Below are 21,279 nucleotides of genomic sequence, written 5' to 3'. Positions count from 1 at the left end.
CATATCAGTGCCAGCTGCATCTTAACTTGTGAACTGCCAGATAATTCAGTGTTACAACAATCCAGGTGAGTAAGATGACAGGGGAGAAAATACAGAGGAAAAACAACCTACTGCCTGCAACAGACTGAGGACATCATTCTCTCAAGGTGCTTCTCGCAAGCCTAGGTGTACTCAAAGGACTGGAGATCGAGGACTACTTTTTGAAAAGCGATTTGGTTATTGTATTTTACAGTTAATAAAAGGACAGCTTGAAAAGGAGCTCAAAAAGCTAATATGTGCTTGTTATTAAGATCTAGAAATGTTACTTCTGCCTTAACAGTATTCTAAAAAAGTACCATTTGTCTGGTTCCTTCTGCCCTTCCTGGTATGCGAGTCTGCCTACTGCCACATAGCTGTGTATTTGCGAGAGATCTAAAGCACTTCTGTCTCAAACTGCCAGTCTTCGCAGATCTGATGTGATATTTGGTGATGTCACTACTGCGCAGCTCACTGTTCTCTTTGCTGGAAACTTTGCCATGAGGAAGCAGAGCCATGTTTTTAATCAAGATGGCCACCTCAACACAGTGCAAAAAAAAGGCATAAGTAATAGTGAAAGATAAGCTGCAGGAAGACCACAGGCAATACTGGTGACAAATCATTTTCCTCTGCATGCCTTTTTTTGGGGCATAGTTTTTTGTTTTTATTTGTAATTCTTTTTATTTGCCATAACCACAAAGTTACAAAAGCCATATGGTATCCTAGCAATATGTGTGTATGTCTAACATAGATATACACACAAAGATGGTGCTTCTAAGATTATACCATTAGCATCAAATTCTTTAGATTTGTTTCTTTAGGATCCTGCGCCACCACTTGCATTTTGTGATGAATTGCACAATTGGTGGCTGACTAAATACTTTTTTGCCCCACTGTATATTAATTTCTCCTCTGAAATTGAATGTGATCTCCCCCAGGAACAGTGGAGTTCTTCTAGTATCTTCTGTATGCCTAATCTAGGAATCTAAATTTGCTTTTATGTATATTTAATGTTTGCACAGATTTTGTTGTCCAGGGCAAATTCCAGCTGTCACTTTATAACTTATACCATGTACACAATTTTCTTTAAAATAATGAATACATGTAAAATAATTTCAAGCAAAGACACACGCATAAAATATGTTTTAAAACAAAATACCCTCACTTTGATACATTTCCTTTATTGGACTGAAAAAGCCAGAATTCTCATAAGAAACACTGCAACCCATGCACTGGATGCACCATTGTCACATACAGTAAGCTAGAAAGAAGAGGCTCAGTTTGTGTAAAAAAAAGAAGTGCATTGTTAACTTGAAGTACAAGTGCTTGAGATCAGCATTTCCCATACCAGCCCTCAAACACCAACAGGGACCACCAAGAGCTCCGGTCTTCTAGACCCTCTCACAGAATCATGTTCTGACTGGTTCTCCTTTCCTTTCACTGCTGTGCAGATGGATGGAAAAAATGCCGTTAGTGGCCTCGGTGGGGTGAAGTTGGGAAACACATGAAACAGTATTAAAAGGTACAAGACACAGCTGGAAATATTAGAGAATTGCTAGATCAATCAAGTCCGTAATCAACAGCTTCCAAATTGTTCTGTGCGTAGAGCTTGCAAAATGCCAAGAAGACTTCTGGCTCAATGTAGCTTGCCTTGACAGCTGGGTCTTGTAGCATACGATCCAGCCAAGCTTTGATGTTTGGGGTCTCATCCACAAGACTATGAAAAGAAGAAAAAAAAGAAATCAACTAGCCAGCCGTGGTGGCCCATCACCTTCCACATGAACACCACCAAAATAATCTGGCACCAGAGGTGTCTACTTTGTGTTGCCTTCTCCTGCTTAGCAATTGTAACATGTGCATGTGTAAAGAGATATCCTTTGTATTAAAGATCTTTAGACGTATAAACTACTGACAGGACAAAACATTGAAGTTTAACCATATGCACACAAAAAAGACCAGTCACCCTGAACAATTAGAGAGAGCAGCAATGACTGGACCTTTTTTTTTCAATTTTTACAGGAAGCTCCTGCACAGAGGCAAAGTTTCACACTGGAATACTGCCCAGATCCGAAAGAAATACACAAAGCACACCAAGATTCAATAACACATACACGTGGCACTTGTATGTAGACAATATTTGGTTAGGCCATCATACACAAGGGCATTGTTTTTCAGGACAGGAGGACTTTGAGAGTACAAGCTGTTAAGTCTTTATTATTTGTAATATACTTTTGCCACTCGTTCTCAGGGCTCGAGAGTTAGAAAAGGGCACAAGGATGTAACACAAATGCATTTTGTGGGCTTCTACCTCTTCAAAAACTAGCCCCTATGTCAATGGGAATACTGATATCAGCATTATAATGGGTGGGTTACATGCATATTGGGGGCAACAGGGGTACTTAGGAGACATGCTTTTTTAATAAAAGTAGAGAGTAAAGGGCACATGCATATTGTAAGCTTGTCCTGGGTCAGCTTCCTCACATCATAGCACTTTAGATGAAGCCAACACAAGTAAAATCTGGTAATACGGATGATTTCAGAACAAGCTATTCAAGATCACAAACACAATAAGAAAAAAAAAAGTGGGAGGTGGTTCTTACGTTTTTAATCCAAAAAGACTGAATTTCTCAAACCAGGGCCATACCATGTAGTCAATATAGGATACAGATTCACCACCAAAGTAGGGTGTGTTCTTCTTAACCAGAGCCTGAAGACAAGGTAAAGCAAAGACAGCAAAACTTTAGCAGCAGTTTTTACCAATTCCACTATTATCTTATCTTATATAATAAAAATGTTAAACTACATTAAATTAAAAAAAAAACTGTATAGTGGATTTGTATTGTATTATTATTGTCAGATTTTAAAATTATGTTTTTCTATATTTTTTAGATAAATAATAAATATTTAGGGGGTTATTCACAAAGCTGCCGAGTGAATAACCCAGCCAAAGTGAAGTGAGCCGAACTACGTTCGGCTATTTGCTCTGGCTCAGTACGGCTGATTTGAGCCGTGCATCGGCTCAAATCAGCCGTACATCGGCTGCCTACAGCTGCACTTCGGTCAGCCGAACATGCTCTGCGGCATTCGGCCGGCACCTCCGTGGTAGCAAGCAGAATAGAAAATAGTCACACAAAAAAAGTTTTTACAAAAATGTAAAAATGTAAATAAATAGTAACATTTAAAAATAAATAAAGATTTTTTAGATGGAAAAAAAACAATTGGGCGGAGCTAGCAGTGACAGTTAGCTCCGCCCAACTGTTTCCTATTGGCCGGCACCTGCTGGAGTCTTCTAGCAGGTCCCGGCGAAGGAATAACAACTGGGCGGAGCTGGCCGTGATGTCACAGCCAGCTCCGCCCAGTTGTTTTTGTTTAATGTCATTTGGGGACGCTGATCTGTCATTACAACTGGGCAGAGCCAGCTGTGAAATCACGGCTGGCTCCGCTCAGCTGCCATTTGCCGGGCAAAACGCCGGCCTTCGGCAGGCCGTTCGCACCACTTCGGCTATCACTCAGTCGAGCCAAAGCATTTGTTTTCAGCTCAGCTGAGTTGCTCGGACGCCTTCGGCTGCTGTATGAGCTACAGTGTATAGCCCATACAGCAGCCCTTTGTTTAGACTGAACCGAAGGGCTCCCACAACCGAAGCGAGCCGAAGGATCAGCCAAAGCTATGGCTGGATCCTTTGGCAGCTTTGTGAATTACCCTTTTAATATTAATATTTTCTATTCCAATTTCTAGTCAGTATGTGACACTAGAATTCTTTTCAAATTTTCCATGCTATCCCTAGCTTTTTTTAAATAGTGTTTTTGTTGAGATAATAACAGCTACATGTTATTCAGTTTCAAGGCATTCACAGAGTTGGGACTCGGGAGCATAAATATGTAACAATGTTGTTGCATAATGAACGATATAGCAGAATATATAACAAAGAACATGAACAATGAACAATAAACCATGGTTCTGTAAATTGTCGAGGCTTGTGCATACGTTCTTATGAGTACATGAATCTTTTTTTTCAACATAATGTTATAAATCATAAATAGGGAGTCCATATAGATCTGGACCAATAATATACTAAAGTAAATGATAATATCAAGTCTAATTCTCACAGGAGTTAGAACAAGATACCCACTCACCCCAGAGTTTATTAAGACACTTTCGAGCTTCAAAAGGTGATTCTATAAAGAGTGAGCACCTGATTCACTAAACATTTCCAGTCATTCATACGTACGACTTTACACATGCTGGTAGTCAACCTGGCTAAGTCAAAAGGGGGTACAGCAGTCGAAGCAGGAAGAACGGTCTGCCAAAGCTGAAAACCTAGTTTTTTTTAAAAAACCACGCCACGGCGGTTCCTCTCCCGATTTATACTAGACCATTTAGGTCTGGTAGAAATTTTAAGGGTGAACCCCATTGCCAAATAATTTGCAACCAGACCCTTTATTCGGGCACTGGCCTGGCAGGGCAGGAAAGGGGAGGGACAAGAAAGCGTGACGTCACAGCTGGATCCGCCCATTTGTTCTCATTCTGCCGGGACCTTTTAATAGTGATTTGACAGGTGCTGGCAGAATGTCAACAGATAGGCGGAGCGAGCGGTGAGGTCACTGCTAGCTCCGCCTATCTGACTCTACTCAGCTGACACCTGTCAAAATGCTAATTTTGCCGTGAGTTTGTCGCGTGCGGTGGGGGAGCTTTTTTTATTTTGACGAGTCGGTGGTGTGGACATCGCTGGACGACGTGATTGACCTTGCATTACCTTGTTGGATCTTTTTTTTTTTTAATTAAAGGACTGGTCAGAAACTTTTCTTGTATATTTTTGTTCAATTAAAGTATTTTTTTCTAAAAGTCTGGTGTGTTTATTTACATTTTGATTTAACCCTTTAGTGAATGAGTAGGGGTCCAAGTACCCCTTACTTATTCACAAGGTGGGTCAGTATCTTTATGAAAAGGGGTAAGCCCCTACACGCCCGCAGACCCCCACAATCACCGGGTCAGGGTTGTGGGGATGAGGCTCAACGGCATGGGGACAAGGTGCTTTTCCAGTGGCCCCCCTCCCTTGTACTGCCCTGTCAGGCCATCCATCCTCTGGTCTCAGGATCTATATGTAAGTGCTTATACAGTTATTTTCCTATCACGGTCTGCCAAGTTAGCTAGTGCTTCATTGTCTTTGCGCCCTTTGTGTCCCTTTGTTGCTAATAAAATTCTTTGAAATAAAAAAAAAAATGGTGTGTGTGTGTCACAAACAGATGTTAGTCCATTCAGGGTTTATCAGTGTACAGTGCGGAGTGTATAATGTGCAGCACGATGTATAGAGTGGAGCTGGGGGGTAGGGTAGACACTCCATCATGCAGTGTTCCCCCAACCAAAACAAGAAAAAAATCTTACCTCTTCCAGTTTTTTTAAAATCTCAAGGAACTTTGATTTTAATTCTGTTGCGTCTTCATTTTTTTCATGTGCAATCATAATGTTGTAAAATACAGGTGTGATCTAAAAAAACAACAAAGGATGAAGTATTAGTTTAGGTATACCCTGATGTCTGATAGGAGCATAGATGATGAATGATGATTATTATTTTTACAGTACATCCTATGTAGTACCATCCATGTACCTGCATTCTAGCCTGCTATAGTAACATCAAAGAGCTTTATGCTTGATTCAGCCTTCAGGATTGGTGGAGTTTATAACGGTTTATTTTTCTGGACAAGCATTTGCCTATTAGCCCTTTAGCAGTTATTGAGGATATTGTACAAGATCATTGGACTTGCCTGGCTTTAGGGATGAGTTGCTATAGGAAACGCCATCTTTATTTTATATGGGGATTGGTTAGTTCACTTTTTCTACTGATGTAAGCATCCACTTTTTATTGAAGGAGCTACCACAGTTGGAGAGTGTTTACAGTGCTTTATGAATGGGCATTTGATTTAGTATAATATGTTCAAGACTGATTCATGATTGGAAACACTGGTAGATTAAGGTTGTCTACACACTACTGCATTAGTGTAAACCAGGAGTATTGGCGCAATAATGCACTACAGTGCAGGCCTTTTTTTTTTTTTCTTGAGCTGCCAGGCAGCTGTCTACTCCATTCTCATTAAATGGGCTGCATTTAAACATATCTACACCCAAGATGCTGCTGCCTGTAGACATATGCCTACTTTGCCTGCTTGCTAATACGGCCCTTCATGAGGTATACAAATTCTGAAAAATAACTATATAGATAAATGCAGGTTCCACCACTATCTGACAAGCAATGGATCGCTTTTCAGAGGGCGGTAGAGCAGCGGCTGCCCGGCATTCAAAAGGTGATGCAGCTGCCAGCTAAATGCGTTTTTTTTTTATCCCAAAAGGAATTTTTTAATTGAGCTACCACACCATGTACCCATTCATCTCTATGGTCGCGTTTGTCAGGTGGTAACACCTTCAAAATGTAAAATGTTTGCAGCACCATCAGCTCAGCCTCAGCTGCTGTAAAAATGTGAAACAAAATACAGTGGTCATTAGCCTTGTAAACTTTCTTGACGCGGCTCCCCAATCAGGCACTGTAGAGGGCCGCTCGCAGTGGCCTCGGAAGAGCGAGCGGCCGCCCGATGACAGCCGGGTGATCGTGTCAGAGAGAGGGAGCCATGGCTTCATTTAGCGGGGTTCGTGACGGCGCCCCCCCTCAGTCCTGCGCCCGTGATTGCCGCAGGATTACATCGATGGAGCCTCTTTTTTTTGGGGGGGGGGGGGGATTAAAGGAATTGTCAAAAACGGCATGTTTGTTTTTTGTGTGAATAAAGGATTTTTTCAAAAGTCTGGTCTTGTGATTTCATATTTCATACCCCTTACTCATTCACAAGGGGGGGGCGGCATCTAAGTGCCCCTTATTTAAAGGGGTACCCCGATGCAATTGAGCCCCCTTGCCCGCAGACTCCCACAACCACCGGGTCAGGGTTGTGGGGAAGAGGCCCTTGTCCCCATCGGCACGGGGACACCCTCCCAATGCCGAGGGCACGTGGCCTAGTAAGGCGCAGGGAGGGGGGGGCACTCAACCGTCCCCCCCTTTTCCTGCCCTGCCGGGCCAGTGCTCAGATCAGTGGTCTGGTAGGACTGATGGGGGGACCCCACTTTTTTGGGAATCTCAACTGTGATGGGGGGTCTACACGCGCGTAAGTAAATACATAAAAACGCGCCATGCCTGCGTGAAACCGCGCCATGATGTGCGTGTTAACCTGCATTTTTGCAGGTTAAAACGCGCGCGCAGCCTGCGCGTGTGCGTGTTGGGCTTCGTAAATCAGCCCCATAGTGTAGCAAATATTTTAAAAATAACATCACATAAAAACAAAAATTGCCAACTCACATTGCCGAGTGCTTTGGCAGCACTGGAATGAACTGCTTGCACATCCTCAGCATACACCTGAAGAAACCCAAGTTGCTCCTGTCCTTGTGTGTGCTTCCGACAAAGTAACATCATCTCCAAGCTTGACACATTACATCCAGAAGTGGATTTCTTCAAGAGCTCCTGATCAGCTTAGGTATCTTCGAGTATACACTGGTGATTTATATGCTGTTTATGCCAGTGCCTGCAAAGCACTCAGCAATGCAATTTGCCAGTGTAGCCACCTTGTCCTAAGCAGGGTGATTCCTTACATTTAGTTCTACAGGACTGTATCCAGCGTAGTTAAATTGATAGTCTGTGCTAATTTGGTTTTCCCTAAGCACTCTGTTATTGTTTGCATCTGCCTGCAGCTGAGTGTGACGGTGCCACAGAGCAGAGCATCCAATAATGTGGTGTCATGAATATCTGTGTCTCCCTAGTCAATCACTAGGGGGTTCATGGCTAGTGGTGCATGTTGGCGGAGTACATAAATATTTTAGGCTGACCTTGTGTGTTCTCTTCCCCCCTAACCCCCCATCTTCCCACCCCCCCCTATGGTGGGCTTTGCAGGGTCTCAGGTGGGCTGGTCACACCTCTGCACACCTCTTACCTGTCAGCCCCGATCCGCTGTCAGCCTCCTTCACTGCCGGGCCCCGCCTCCTCCTCCGCTGCCGACGCCTGTACCCCCCTCCTCCTCCGCAGCTGCTTGCTGTCACTGACTGCAGCGGCTGTGAGAAGGAATGCGAAGCTGCAGTGATCACCAACCATATACATTGTTAAAAAATTAAAAGATTAGCACTACTTATATGTATACTAGATATACAGTATCTAGGTTTCCTCTAAACTAGATTTCCTCTAAACATCAAAAGTGTGAATTCACGCTGAGCTTTTAAAGTGACATATTGCACATTAATTTTATATGTTTGGCATTACACAAATTATTGTTGAATGCAAGTTCATTTTTATTTAATTTTTTTAGGCATCTTTAGTGCTCTGTTTATTATGATCTATCAATGGTGTCAGAGGGAAGAATAGTGCACAATTATTAGCATCATTGGGAAGAATAATGCACCATTGTTGGTGTCATTGGGAAGAATTGTGCCCTAAAAAGGTCAGTTATGTGAAAGTGAAGGCCGCAGTCTGGGGATCACTGGTCTAAAATAAATAGCTTCCACCTACACTTTCCACCACCCACTAAAGTACATATAGTTCTCTTCATACATACTGCAGTGAAAGTTTCCAGCAACATCTTCTGTTCAGCTTTTGCATAAGGGTCAGATGGAATCAGCTTCACCCCAGGAAAGGCTTCATCCAGGTATTCAAAAACAATTGGCGATTCATAAATGATTTTCCCATCAGAAGTCTCAATGGAAGGTACCAGACCCAGAGGACTCTTCTCAACAAACCAGTCTGGTTTGTTCTTAAGATTGATGTTTACCACTTCATGCCTACAATGATAACCCACAAGAAAAACAAGTGAAATAAGGTGAAGTGTTGTATGCCACATACGCCTATGCCCAACACACTTGTGTCAGATGTTCTAAATATTCAAAAATCCCAATATGTTATAAGAAAAAAAAAAAAACTCTACAAAGCTATATGGTTGTCCTCTACTGCCACCTGCTTATCAAGGTAAAAACAACCACCACCATGACCAGAAGCAGATAAGATTGCAAGAATACATGAGGTCTGGTATGTTAAACCACGGCAACCAATATAAGATTTTGGGTCCCATGACACTAGTGTGTTGTGGTAAGCATGGCATGTTAAAAGCAATCAGAGTTGGTCAGGTCATGTTCAAAAATACAAAGGTTGTGTATTAGAAAGTTTTCATTGATCACTACATTGACCTTTGTTAATCGTAAAAGAACCCCAGTTGATGTATTGCCATGTACTAACTTCTCAACAATCCTTAGGAGGTACCAGCAGGCTAATTTCATAAATCTTGCTATTAGCCAAAACCGTGATTGTCCATTGCTGATGGAAGCCTACAGTTCCTGTGGAGCTTGTCAAATGGAAACTTAACTGATTTATACTTAATGATACACTAACGAGCATCCTAAATTACACACACTATTTGATCAAACATGGCAAACCCGGATACAATACAATTCTCTTGAATGGCCACCTTTCATTTCAAGATCTCTGTCCTATTTTCCTTGTTTCTTTCCCTGCTTCTCTTTGCAAACCTTACCTCGTTGTAATTGTTGATTACATGCATCTTACTTATACAACAAGTCCAGTCTACAAGTGACTGACGTAAAATTTTCAATATGATACAAGAAATAATGCCCACATACAGTAACATGTACTTCTATACTGGTTTCAGTAATGTGTTGGGCTAGGCATAGTTTTGAGGGGATGACATAAGTTGATGTTAATGTTGATATAGACACACACTGTTAAAATGACTATACTTCCGAAATATGTAATTTGGGAGATTATGATGGTCAATATAAAAGCAAGATTGATATAGACAAACTAGTGATCCCAACATCCTATCTTTATTTTGCTGGTAATGAAAGTTTCATTATTTTCTTTTATTCTTCTTTAAAAAATGAAAACTATTGCAACATAAAAAGGTTTCATCTACAGTGAAGCGCTGTAGGCTTTCATTACCCAATCATATGCAAGCAAAACAAAAATTGGCTTTTTTTAATTTTATTTTTTTAAGTCTTGCACATGATTGGCTATATGTTTCAAAGTGAAACTTCACCCTATTCAAGCTAAGATACTTCTCCTGTAAGGTGCAAATTCACTTGCAAAGTGAACAACCCATTTGCCTTTAGTAAATCAACCCCATAATCTTAAAAACACTGTCCCCTTCAAACTTGAAGTGACACAATCACAAACTCAAGGCTGCAAGGAAAAAGGGGGAGGTGGGATGAGCTTGCTGTTGCTGCTACAACCAACTGGAACTTCTAACCTGGCTTAACTCTCTTTTATAGGTCTGAGGAAGCATGAGCCCACACAGATGTCCATAAGGGAGAACTCTAACTGTCAGATAAAAGCAGAAAAAGGTGGGGGAGGGGACTGAACAAAATGGCTGGCAGAATCCTATGTGAGGGGGGCATCGCATATATGCTTCTGCTCCCCTCTTGCATTCATTGAGATCTTCTTGATCTGATGTACTCTTAACCTCTTGCCGTCCGCCCGTAGTAAAAAAACGCTGAAAAATGGCCTGGATGGGAAGGGGGTTTAACACCGCGGATGTCAACTGGTTAAAGAAAGATGCAGTATGGGTGTGCATGTGCTGTGAACATGAACCTCAGATTCAAATGTTTCCAGGGTACTGTTAATGCTACAATATACAAAGAAATTTTAGACAATTGTGCACTTCCAACCCTGAGGCAACAGTTTGGGAAAGGTCTTTCTGATAAAGACTTGACCTCAGTGGTGTATCTTGGTTTTGTGCTGCCCTAGGCAAGACTAAACCCGAGCACCCCCCTCATCCCTAATCTAAACTAGTCCCATTCCTTCCTGTATAAGACATTTTGCATAACCTGTCAGTTGTGGGATACAGCGTGCACGGTGTAGCTAGATTCTGACAGGTTGCGCTATCAACGTAGCGTGACGCTCTAGTTCTATCTTTGCAGTAGCCGCCTTCTCCATTCCTGGCTTGATGGGCTCCCTAGTTCTGCAGCTGCAACACCGATGTTCTGCCATAATATGCTGGGCCCTCTAATTCTGCAGTTACCAATCTTCTGCTTTGGCTGCAGGGCTCTGTAGCTTGCCCAGCTCCAGAGACATAACTCTTTATGGAGTTTATAGGCTGCACTACCTCAGACTCACCACCACAGAGGTGCCAATGAGCACGATGACCATCTGGATCTCAGCCCTGGGGGTCCTGCGGAAGCTCCTTTGCTGCCTGAAGTCAGAAATTTGGGTGCCGGTTTCCCAGGGAGGTCCGAACTGCCACTGCATGTGGACGAAGGTCACACACACCAATACATTGCACAGCACATTGACTAGGAAGAGGAAGGAGCTGCAGCATACATGTAGGAGTAGGCGGCATAGGTGGACACGTTGATCCCCCAGTCAAAGAAGCACAGGGTCCAGGAGTACTGGCAGTAATTTATGAATAATTTATAATATAATTTTTTTTTCTCTCACCTAACTGGTTTGGGGGCAGCATTTTTTGGCGCCCCCCTGGAAAGTGCCCCCCTAGGCAAATGCCTTGTTTGCCTTGCAGTAGATACACCCCTGCTTGACCTTCTCGTCTATCATCACTACTAGACCTCACAAATGGTCTTTTTGGCTAAATGGGCACAAATACCCACAGAGAAGCTTTAACATTTCGTGGAAAAGCCTTCCCAGAAGGAGTGAAGGCTGCTATAGCTGCAGAGGATGGGAACCATTCCATACTAATGGCCATGATTTTTTAATTGGGAAGTCCAACAAGCTTATATAGCATTGACTGTAAGGTGTCAATAAACCTTTATATTTACATTTTGGAATAATGAAACATTAAAGTATTTATTTTGTAACATCCAGAAGCTTATTTAGAGTGACTCAATAACATTGTTACATACTACCATCAGAGAATGTTTGCCTTTGTGCTGACCAAATTGTCATGTTCTAATAGATGCCCTTCCTTCTCAGTGGGGTTGATTTACTGTAGGAGCAAAGACCATTCATTTAAAGGCAACAAGGTGAAGGAGAGGGAGAGATTGGAGTTTTAATAATTCTGTATGTTTTGTACTTGGAACTCCCAAGTGTTTTTTGAAGCAGTTTATGTTTCCCGCTGATGCAGCTATCTGTGGAAGTGAATTCCCCATTTTTACCTCTCAAAGTAAAAAAACCTCTTACACAGTTAATGAATATACCTCCTCCCTCCAACTTCTTCTTGTGCCCTCGCATCTTCATCAGGGTACTGCAGTCCCCATTGACAAGTTTGTAAAAGCGTAAAAGCTCAGTTGACATTCACTTTACCTCGTTAACAGTGTCCACAGCTTTAGTAAACCATTTTTCCAATTTTCAAAGTGTAAAATGTACACTGTAAGAGGTACAGCATTTAAACACACAAATCCATAAGCAGCATATAATTATATATCATCAGACAGTATGCAGCTAAATTCCTTACTTGATTCCTTTAGCAGCCAGGACGAGTCTTGCTCTCTGGGGAAAGGGGCCGAACCTCATACTGTATAGTCGAATCAACCCTTGTGGCACTGGCCCTGGGGCGGCACTGCCTGAAATGCACAATCATCAATAACATCTAAGACGTACGAATGCTACAAAAATATTTATTTTTCACCTGGAAGTATTAATTGTTGGGGCTAGTGCACATGTGATCAGTTAAAGTGACACTAAACTCAAGAGTTAAATCTTAAAAATGCATTCAAGTACCCTAACTATTAACATACATGTATTTTATTTGTGTATCACTCGGCTGTAGATCCTCAAATCATCTCTGAATTGGTGCTGACACTGTCCTCCCTTCTGGAGGGGGGCTACTTTTGTTCCCCATGGTCCCTGTGTGTATTGTACAGTAGCCACCGCACCAAGCTCGCTCCTGTGATGTACTACAAATACAGTACAAATTAGTAAACTAAACATGAGATTGTAGTCTATCACAAGAGCGAGCTTGGAGCGGTGACTAGTTTACAACACACACAGGGACCTCGGGGAACAAAAGTAGCCACCCTCCAGAAGGAAGACAGTGTCGGCACCAGTTTAGAGATGATTTGAGTATCTACAGCCGAGTGATACACAAATAAGATACATTTCTGTTAATAGTTAACATACTTGAATGCATTTTTAAAATGTAACTCCTGCGTTTAGTGTCACTTTAATATTGATTTAAACTCACTTTGCCCTTGCTTTTATGCCTCCATACAAGTCATGTGCTTCATAAACATTTATGTCCACTAGTCTTTAGAAATCTTCATTTACAACCAGAAGTTACAAACAAAAGAAAACCCATAATATACATACTGTACATACTGTATATTATGGGTTTTTTTGTTTCTAACTTCTGGATGTTAGATCCCTTTTATCAAAAGGAGTAGACACTTTACAAAAATATGTATTGTTACACAGGCTGTGTGAGAGAACAATGGACTGTGCACATCAATCACTACCTCCTTAGACATTCACTAACCTTATACAAAGAGTAGTCAATCTGATAGTCGATTTCAGGAGGAAACATGACAGCATGACCATACAGACTATGGTGAGAAGGGACTAAAGGTGTCAAGAAGCCCTCAAACTGAATCAGTGTGTAGCACAGTAAAGCATTCACAAAAGAAAAGGTATTTACCTGTCTTATTCTATCACATATCCCCAAAATTAGAGAATTATTCAGGACAGTGGGCAGAGCCCAAATCATTCCTTTATGCCCCAACAGCCAAATGTATTTCCAAAACCGCTGGAGTATAGTGTAGGGTTTGGGACACAACGAGATGGCATGACCATACAGTTATGGTGAGAAAGAACAAAACTTATCAAACCCCCCCCAAAACAGTGCATGGCTCTGCCCACTGTCCTGCAATAAAGAATAATCTTCTTATTCTTGGGATATGTGATGGGATGAGATATATGAATACCTTCTGTTTTAAGCTGGCTTTATTGTGCTACAGGAACACAGGGCTTTTTAATTCTTTTAGACCCTACTCAAAACAGACCAAAAACCACACAAGCAATGCAACTCACCACAATGCACAGTATGTATACTGTATCATATGTTTGGGTGCCATTAACGGCACTGCAACGCAGATAGAGCAGGTGTGTTGTGGTAACATTGTAATATGCATTGCCGCAACGCACAAGTGTTAATTGGACCCCTTCACACTACTGTGCTGTGTTAACACTTGTGACGCACGTTAGTGCATTGTGATGCTATTCATTTTGAACAGCACCCCAACCCCAGCCAAATTAATGGGCTGCTGCCTTAACACAACGCACACTTACACACTGCATATTGTCGGTGCGCTAACACAGGGCAACAGCGTGAACGAGGCCTTATAGGATAATCTCATATAATATCTCAAGCAGCAAACTGACTTGTTCAGGGACAACCCAGAGTTAACATTCTTTTCATGGAAATATAACTGTATTCACTTTATTTCAAATGCAATGGGGGGAATTGATGAAAACTGGAGCAGACACATCTGGAACAGTTGCCCATGGCAACCAATAAGATTTGTTTCATTTTTAAAGCTTAACTGAACAAACTGAAAAGAGAAGCTGATTGGTTGTCACAGGCAATTGCTCCAGATTCTGTCTATTCCAGTTTTTATGAATACCCCCAATATGTTTTGAGAAAGAGGTCTTGTCACCATACAGAACACACCTTCAGCGCTGGAATGTAGTTCAGGTTGCAGATTTACACTTTGAACCTCGTATTGCACACAATGGGAGGTTTCATATGTGAGAATTGTAATAAATGGCAAACAAGTCAATATATGTAAATATTTAACATTCAAGGATAAATGTGTAACACAATGGACATTAAACCTCTTAGTGCCTTGCATGCCATTCCCTGTATTGTCAACATCACCACAACGCATCTGCATGGCAGCTCTCCGCAATGCATGTTAACGTACTAGCAGGTATTGTGGTGTGCTGCATCAGAAATGAAAGATCCAGCTAAAGTTTTTCTGTCCATTCTGGTATATTGGCAGCCCATTCAAATGAATAGCCTGTCTGACCTCAACACAACAGAATGGAAAGGTGTGAAAGGGGCCTAGAGTCTTAGTCCCCGTTCATACCATAGCGTATGGTGAACACGCATCAAATATGAGCACAAAGGTGCTCACTTCGACGCGCATTCACGAAACTTACACCAAACATGGAGCGCCCTTGCAGTGCCACTAGTTAATGGTACCCCAAAGTCAGCCTAGCAAACTCACAGGGTTATTCACAAAAGGGTGAAGAGTTTGGAAAGTTTGGAGAAGGCAGGAGAAGTGAACAATCTAGGACAACATAGCTGATTTTGTCCTAGATTGTTCACTTCTCCTGCCTTCTCCAAACTCTTCACCCTTTTATGAATAACCCTGTAAATGTTTGGCACGGGTCCAGGAAACCAATTAAATCAATAGGGAGTGACGCGTGCCAAACGTCGGAAACAAATATACATTTCCACAACGCTATGGTGTGATGGGGGCTTACAGCCTCTATACATGTTACAATCTGACCATACAATCTGTGTACAATCAATTTTAGACCAAAATTATGTAATATAAGGACAGACTAGATCCATCCAATCAATCTGCATCCAATCAAACAGGCTCTTGCACTATACTTTTGGTTGATCTATAGTTGATCGTACAATCAAATTGTAACACGTGTGCAGTTTTTTAGAGACACACTGAGGGTGATAAACTGATGGTGATAGGCCGAATATTTGGCACACAGATCACGAAACTATCAAACTTATCAAAACTGGTGCAGAATCCATAATGCCCATAGTAACAAATTCTGACTGCTCTAGTTTTGATAAATTCCCCTAAATATGTCGTTGTCTCAGGTAATTTACAATACACAGCTGGCTTCCTAATTTTAAAATGCCAAATTGATTACTGTATTGCAAAACAAGCAGCATCTCTGGAAATTACACCAAACAATCCTTATATTCAATGCAGACATGGAAGTTTTTATATTATTTAAAAATAAAAGGAAGCGCTCAAACAAACAAACACACACACACCTTGCTTTTCTTGCCCTTTACATTGTTTCCATTTTGACGTTAAGATCAGCATTTTGCTGCATATAAAAGCACAATACAACATTTGAATTATATTTTATTTTTGCTTCACATACAAGTTGTAGAATGATCATTATATACAGAAATGACAGAGACAGCCAGCTCATCATCCTGTTGGCTGTTTGCAGAGTCTTGTGGCCCCACCACCCTCTGGACATGTCAGTTCTGTGTATCCACAGCGGGTGCTGTAAGCATAGTCAGACTGGGGCCTGCACATAGGAACCATCTGTACAGCCAAGCAGCCATTCTATAGAAATACATACAAACTTCTCATTGTTATTAGAAGCCCAGGGCCTGGTTATCATTCAAAGCTCTATACCTTGGTATCAATGTACATCCTGATATCATCTACAAGGGCAATCCTTAATGCCTTTACAACGGCTCTAGAACTCAGTGACCTGTCATAAAGTAAAAAGCTTGCATTCTGCAAATGTGAAGAACACACAACCACCTACCTTTAGATAAACTTTTCTGAGAGCCGGACATTTTTACAGACTGTCTCTATAGAGGGACCTGTATGACGCGAATAAAGATAAAGAGATGAGATTGTTGTACTTCATGCACAGCTCGGCTATATGATTCCAGCAGCATGCCACATGTCTCACCAGCAAAAGGGACTGTGTGAATGCAAAGCTCTGCTTCCATGACATATAAAGCAGTTGCTTCCAGTCTCCTCCTATGATCAGCCTCCTCCGCTCAGTTAACTTTTTTATTGTGTCCCAGAAATGCAACAGGAAACGAGAGGAAATCTCGACAAAGTGACATGAATTTCTCAGCTCCAACTATTTAATATATGGATTCACAAGAAATGTAAATTCTTTCAAGTCGTATTAAACTCTCAATCTTTATGTCCAATGATGAATCCAGATCAAACAAATATACACTGTCCAGCAAAGTATTTCTTTTTATTATTTTTACCCAACACTTACAGTCATCATGTTTCTAAACAGTTCCGACTCTCTCAACTCAGTTTCCCTGAACCAGTGCAAGAATAAAGCCACTCTACCTAGACCCGATACTCCATGGGAACCGCGATGCTCAGCGTAAGTCTCTGCTGGACCCAATCAACAAAATGAAGTGGAAAAGAGCTGGCACTTGTAGGAATCCTCTTAATGGCGTCTCTTTATTGAAAAGGCATAAAAGCAGCTACAAAAATTGCTAACATCTTTCAGTCCACAAAGGGACCTTAATCATAGCAATAAAACCACAAAAATAAGAGCAATAAATACAAATACATAAGAGAAGACCCACTGACAAACCCCTCCTGCTTCATTCTCTGAACTTCCTGTCCAGTACAAGAGGGGGCAGTCTCCAGCAACTGTCCATCTACTAGCCTGGAGAAGGAGCAGAGGATTGGATTGCCCTGACGTGTCTGTGTGTTTGTGGAGACACACACAGCTGACTTATACACACAAAGGTGGCTCCATAGGACCCTGCAAGGGAAAGGAGTCATCCTTAGACAGAATATCAGGGTCAGTGCTCAGGGGGTCAGCTGATTCAGCAAGAAACTAAAACTTTTAGGGCTATATGACACCAGCCTCATTGCATCCTGGCCGGCTCACTTTGTTTTAGGGGCGTGGCCGTGCATTGAAGTCAATGGCACCTCAGCCACGCCCTTCAGCCGCAGTGCGTCTGGCGCACCAGAATGTGGCTGATGTGAACTAGCCCTTAAACATCAAGGAGCGGCATCCAGTGTCAGTGATTTCATCAGCATATGAAATAGCTGAAAAACATGTTGACTTTAATTTCACTTTAAGGGTGTGGTGTAGAGACAAACATTGGTTTTGTTTACCCGTTCATTTGAAAAAATAATTATTTAGTATATGGGCAGGTAGGTTTAAAAATCCCTGTTATCTGGTTATTTTGTTTGCCCCCCCCCCCCCCCCCTTGTTGTACTAATCCTTGTAGTATCTGTATGAATCTCAAAAAAGTCCCATGTTAAAGCAGAACTCCGGGTAAACATTTTATTAACCCTTTCAGTGGGGTAAGGGTCAAGTGCCGCTTTTTGCCTTGAGTCAAAAATAAAAAAAAGTTATACTCACCTGATCCTCTGTGCCGTGCCAGCTTGCCCTGGAGCCCCCCCTGCAGAGGGGGAGGAGACAGGCAGGAAGGTGCACTGTCACAGCCAGCCATCTTGGAGGATCGGGTGAGCATAACTGTTATTTTTGACCCCAGACAAAAACGAGCAGTTAACCCTTGCAGTGAGGGGGCAGCCACACTACAAGGGCTAATAACATTTTTACATGGAGTTGTTCTTTAATGGACAATGATGTATATGTATGTATGATGCATGTTTTTAAGATGTCTGACATGTCTTTCAGATGTGATTACACAAGAAATAAATACATGAATTAATACACCTTAAAAAAAACATTTGCGTCCAAACATAATTTACTGTTGCTACAGTTGAATGATCAAAATACCAGTATACTGTTTCTTGTAATATGACTTGAATTTCCCACTCCTAGTTTGTCAAGGCACAGGTGCCCCCAATGGAAGATTTACCATCATGTCTCCTGGTGACAATTAGGGGGGGGGGGGTGGCCCGCACCCGGGTGACACCATTGCAGGGGTGACACCAAAATGACTGACATTCATTTTGGTGTCATCCCCACTAAAAAGACGGGCACACAGTCGTGGACCGAGAGTACGACAGTATCAAGGGGAGAGAAGGGGACCCGTCGGCATACCTCATCCCGCCGGGTGAACGTCCCCAGGGCCGGTGCAAGGATTTTTGCCTACACAGGCAAAGGTGCATTTTTGCGCATCTCTGTTTTATTGTATGATTTTGTTTTTATAAATATAAATAAAGGGATGCACTGATACCATTTTTGCAAGTACAAGTACTGATACTTTTCCCGAGTACTAACAGACACAAGTACTGATACTAGAGGTGCACTGAAATGGAAATTTTAAAACCGAAACGAAACTGAAATAAAAAAAATTGTCAGGCCGAAAACGATACCGAAAATGTTTTTTATTTAATTTTTTCCACATTTTTAAAATATTTTTTTTGTTTTATAAACTTTTTATTTTTTAATATTTATTTATTCATTCATTTTTTATTAAATATTTTTCGAGTTAATAAAAAGAATTTTTCAAAAAAAAAATATTTTTCCAGTGGTGTAGGGAGGAGAGCTCAGCCTCCTGTGACAGCGGGGACTGTCTCTGCCCACACACTGCTCTGTCGGACTGTGATAGGAGGCTGAGCAGTGTGGGAGGAGACGCAGGCCACTCACAGTGCTCTCCTTCCGCTGCGCTCGGTCGGCTATCACAGTTTCTTTCCTCCCCGCTGGGACACAGATCAGCGCTCAGCGGGGAGGAGAGAAAGCTGGGATGCGCCGATGTATCGGCAGGAAAATGGCACTTTCTGCATTATGCCAAATGTGCCATTTTCGGCCGATATGTTTCGGCGGTCGATATATCGGTGCATCTCTAACTGATACATTTTTGTTTATTGTTATGTGACAGTTTTTCTAAAACAATACAAACTAATGATTTCAGGACAGTGGTGGAGCGCCAGAGCCAGGTCCCAGCTGCAACCCTGGTAGTTCTCATGAAAATGCCAAGTATCGGCACTGGTATCTGAACTGGTATCGGTGCATCCCTAGTGCCTACCTTCTCACATTTTTTGAAGTTAAGTTCTGATTTGATTATTTTTTATTTCCCTTCGCCTGATGTCTTAGTGACTATGGTGACCCACTGGCCAGGACAAATACCTACCTAGTGGTGGCATAGACAGTAATAATCTCTTGACAGGGGGCATAAGTGCTAAATGCACAGAGGCTTGTGTGCATTGCCTGACACAGTGCTGATGTGCTTTTTTTGCTAGAACTTTATTGGAATGTCACAGGTGATATTTCAGTCAGTACTACAAGCACAGTGGGGCGTGAGATGGTTGTTCTGCATCGCATCCTGTTGCGCTAAAATAAAAGTAGCATGCTGTACTTTATTTCAGCACACACCACTGCGCTCCAATCGCAACATGGTGGTGTGAACCGAGTCTGTCTGTGACAAGGCAAATTGCCTTGCCTTGTGTAGCCCCAATCACCTTCTGTGATGTGGCTACTAGACATTTAGTGATAGCCAGGGCTGTAGTCAGCCTGGCTGAAATTATAGTGGCAGCTATCTGGTTAATCCCAGGTGTCTGGCATTGCCTGTACCACACTGGGTGGAGTGTGATTCTGTCATATTGTGGGACAGCCAATGAGAGGCACTGTAGTGTATGTACAGTACAGCAGCCAATAACTGAGTTTCTCTCTCAGCCAGTGGTGCATGCTGGGATAGGGTACATATACTGGTGGGATTGGCCATGTGCTCGATCTTGCCAGTACCAGCCATGGAATAGGGCTGGGTGCTGTTCAACCTGCCCCCCAGGCTATGCCTGAGGGTGGGCATGGGCTGGTGTGAGGGAAAGGTTTCCCTGAGGCCGCCAACATGGAGGAGGCCTGTGATGCTGATAAAGGAAGAGAACCAGGACCAATGCAGGCTCTTGAAGTACCCTGGAACTAAGAGGACTTCAGGAGTAAGGTCGGTGTGTTTCCTGCTTGAGGATCTGTATCCATCCTGCTTATCCGCTACATCAGTTGCTGTCCGCTGTCTCACAAGTAGATCTACACTGATTTACCTACAAGGTCTGGTGAGTCTGGAGCTCTTGTTGGTTACCCCTGGACACCTAGAATCCCCATACCCTCTCTCCCCAGTGAAGATGTTCAATAAACCGTTACTTTGCATTTTATTACTGGAGTCGACATCAGTTTGTGGGCACCAGAAGAAGGGCGGTTAGTGCTAATGGGTGGGCAGCTGAAGAACATACACTAGACAAACTAGAGATAAACCGGGCATTCAGCAGCTCCTTCAGGGGGTGAGCGCTACAATAGTAAGGCATTTTGTATGGTGTGTATGATCCCTAAAAGTTTATCTGAATAGCAAGAGATTCAGCAACCTTCTCACAATTAGTGGTATTTTGTGCTTTTATTATAACTGTTAGAGCCAGCAAGAGATCCTAAAGTAGGTCTAAATACAATCTCATAAAAACTTTAATGTCACTGTATTTTCAAATGTTTTCCGTCTTTTTAAATATGCAGCATTCATTAAACTGGTGATCCCATGAAAAGCCTTGTTCAAGCACTTCCTAATATAGTCTGACTCCACTAACTGTGCTTCTGCATGGTCCAACCGACCCTCCCCTGGTGTAGATTG

At 42.2% G+C, this 21,279-nt stretch overlaps 1 protein-coding gene across 1 annotated transcript; it reads right to left on the bottom strand.

Annotated features, from left to right (window-relative positions):
• Positions 1 to 1,561: 1,561 nt before the first annotated feature.
• On the bottom strand, positions 1,562 to 16,635 carry LOC108797471 (glutathione S-transferase omega-1-like). Its single transcript, XM_018569069.1, has 6 exons — positions 16,533 to 16,635; positions 12,454 to 12,562; positions 8,596 to 8,818; positions 5,399 to 5,500; positions 2,616 to 2,722; positions 1,562 to 1,732 (listed from the first exon to the last, which is right to left on the bottom strand). Exons 1-6 carry the CDS (start codon positions 16,561 to 16,563, stop codon positions 1,576 to 1,578), a joined length of 729 nt encoding a protein of 242 aa, XP_018424571.1. The 5' UTR covers positions 16,564 to 16,635; the 3' UTR covers positions 1,562 to 1,575.
• Between the last annotated feature and the right edge of the window lie 4,644 nt (positions 16,636 to 21,279).

This window comes from Nanorana parkeri, unplaced genomic scaffold, assembly GCF_000935625.1.
Source record: "Nanorana parkeri isolate BGI_ZX_2015 unplaced genomic scaffold, ASM93562v1 scaffold1282, whole genome shotgun sequence".
NCBI classification, from domain to species: domain Eukaryota; kingdom Metazoa; phylum Chordata; class Amphibia; order Anura; family Dicroglossidae; genus Nanorana; species Nanorana parkeri.
The sequence above is the reverse complement of the archived record's forward strand: the minus strand, read 5'-3'. Positions and strand labels throughout refer to the sequence as shown.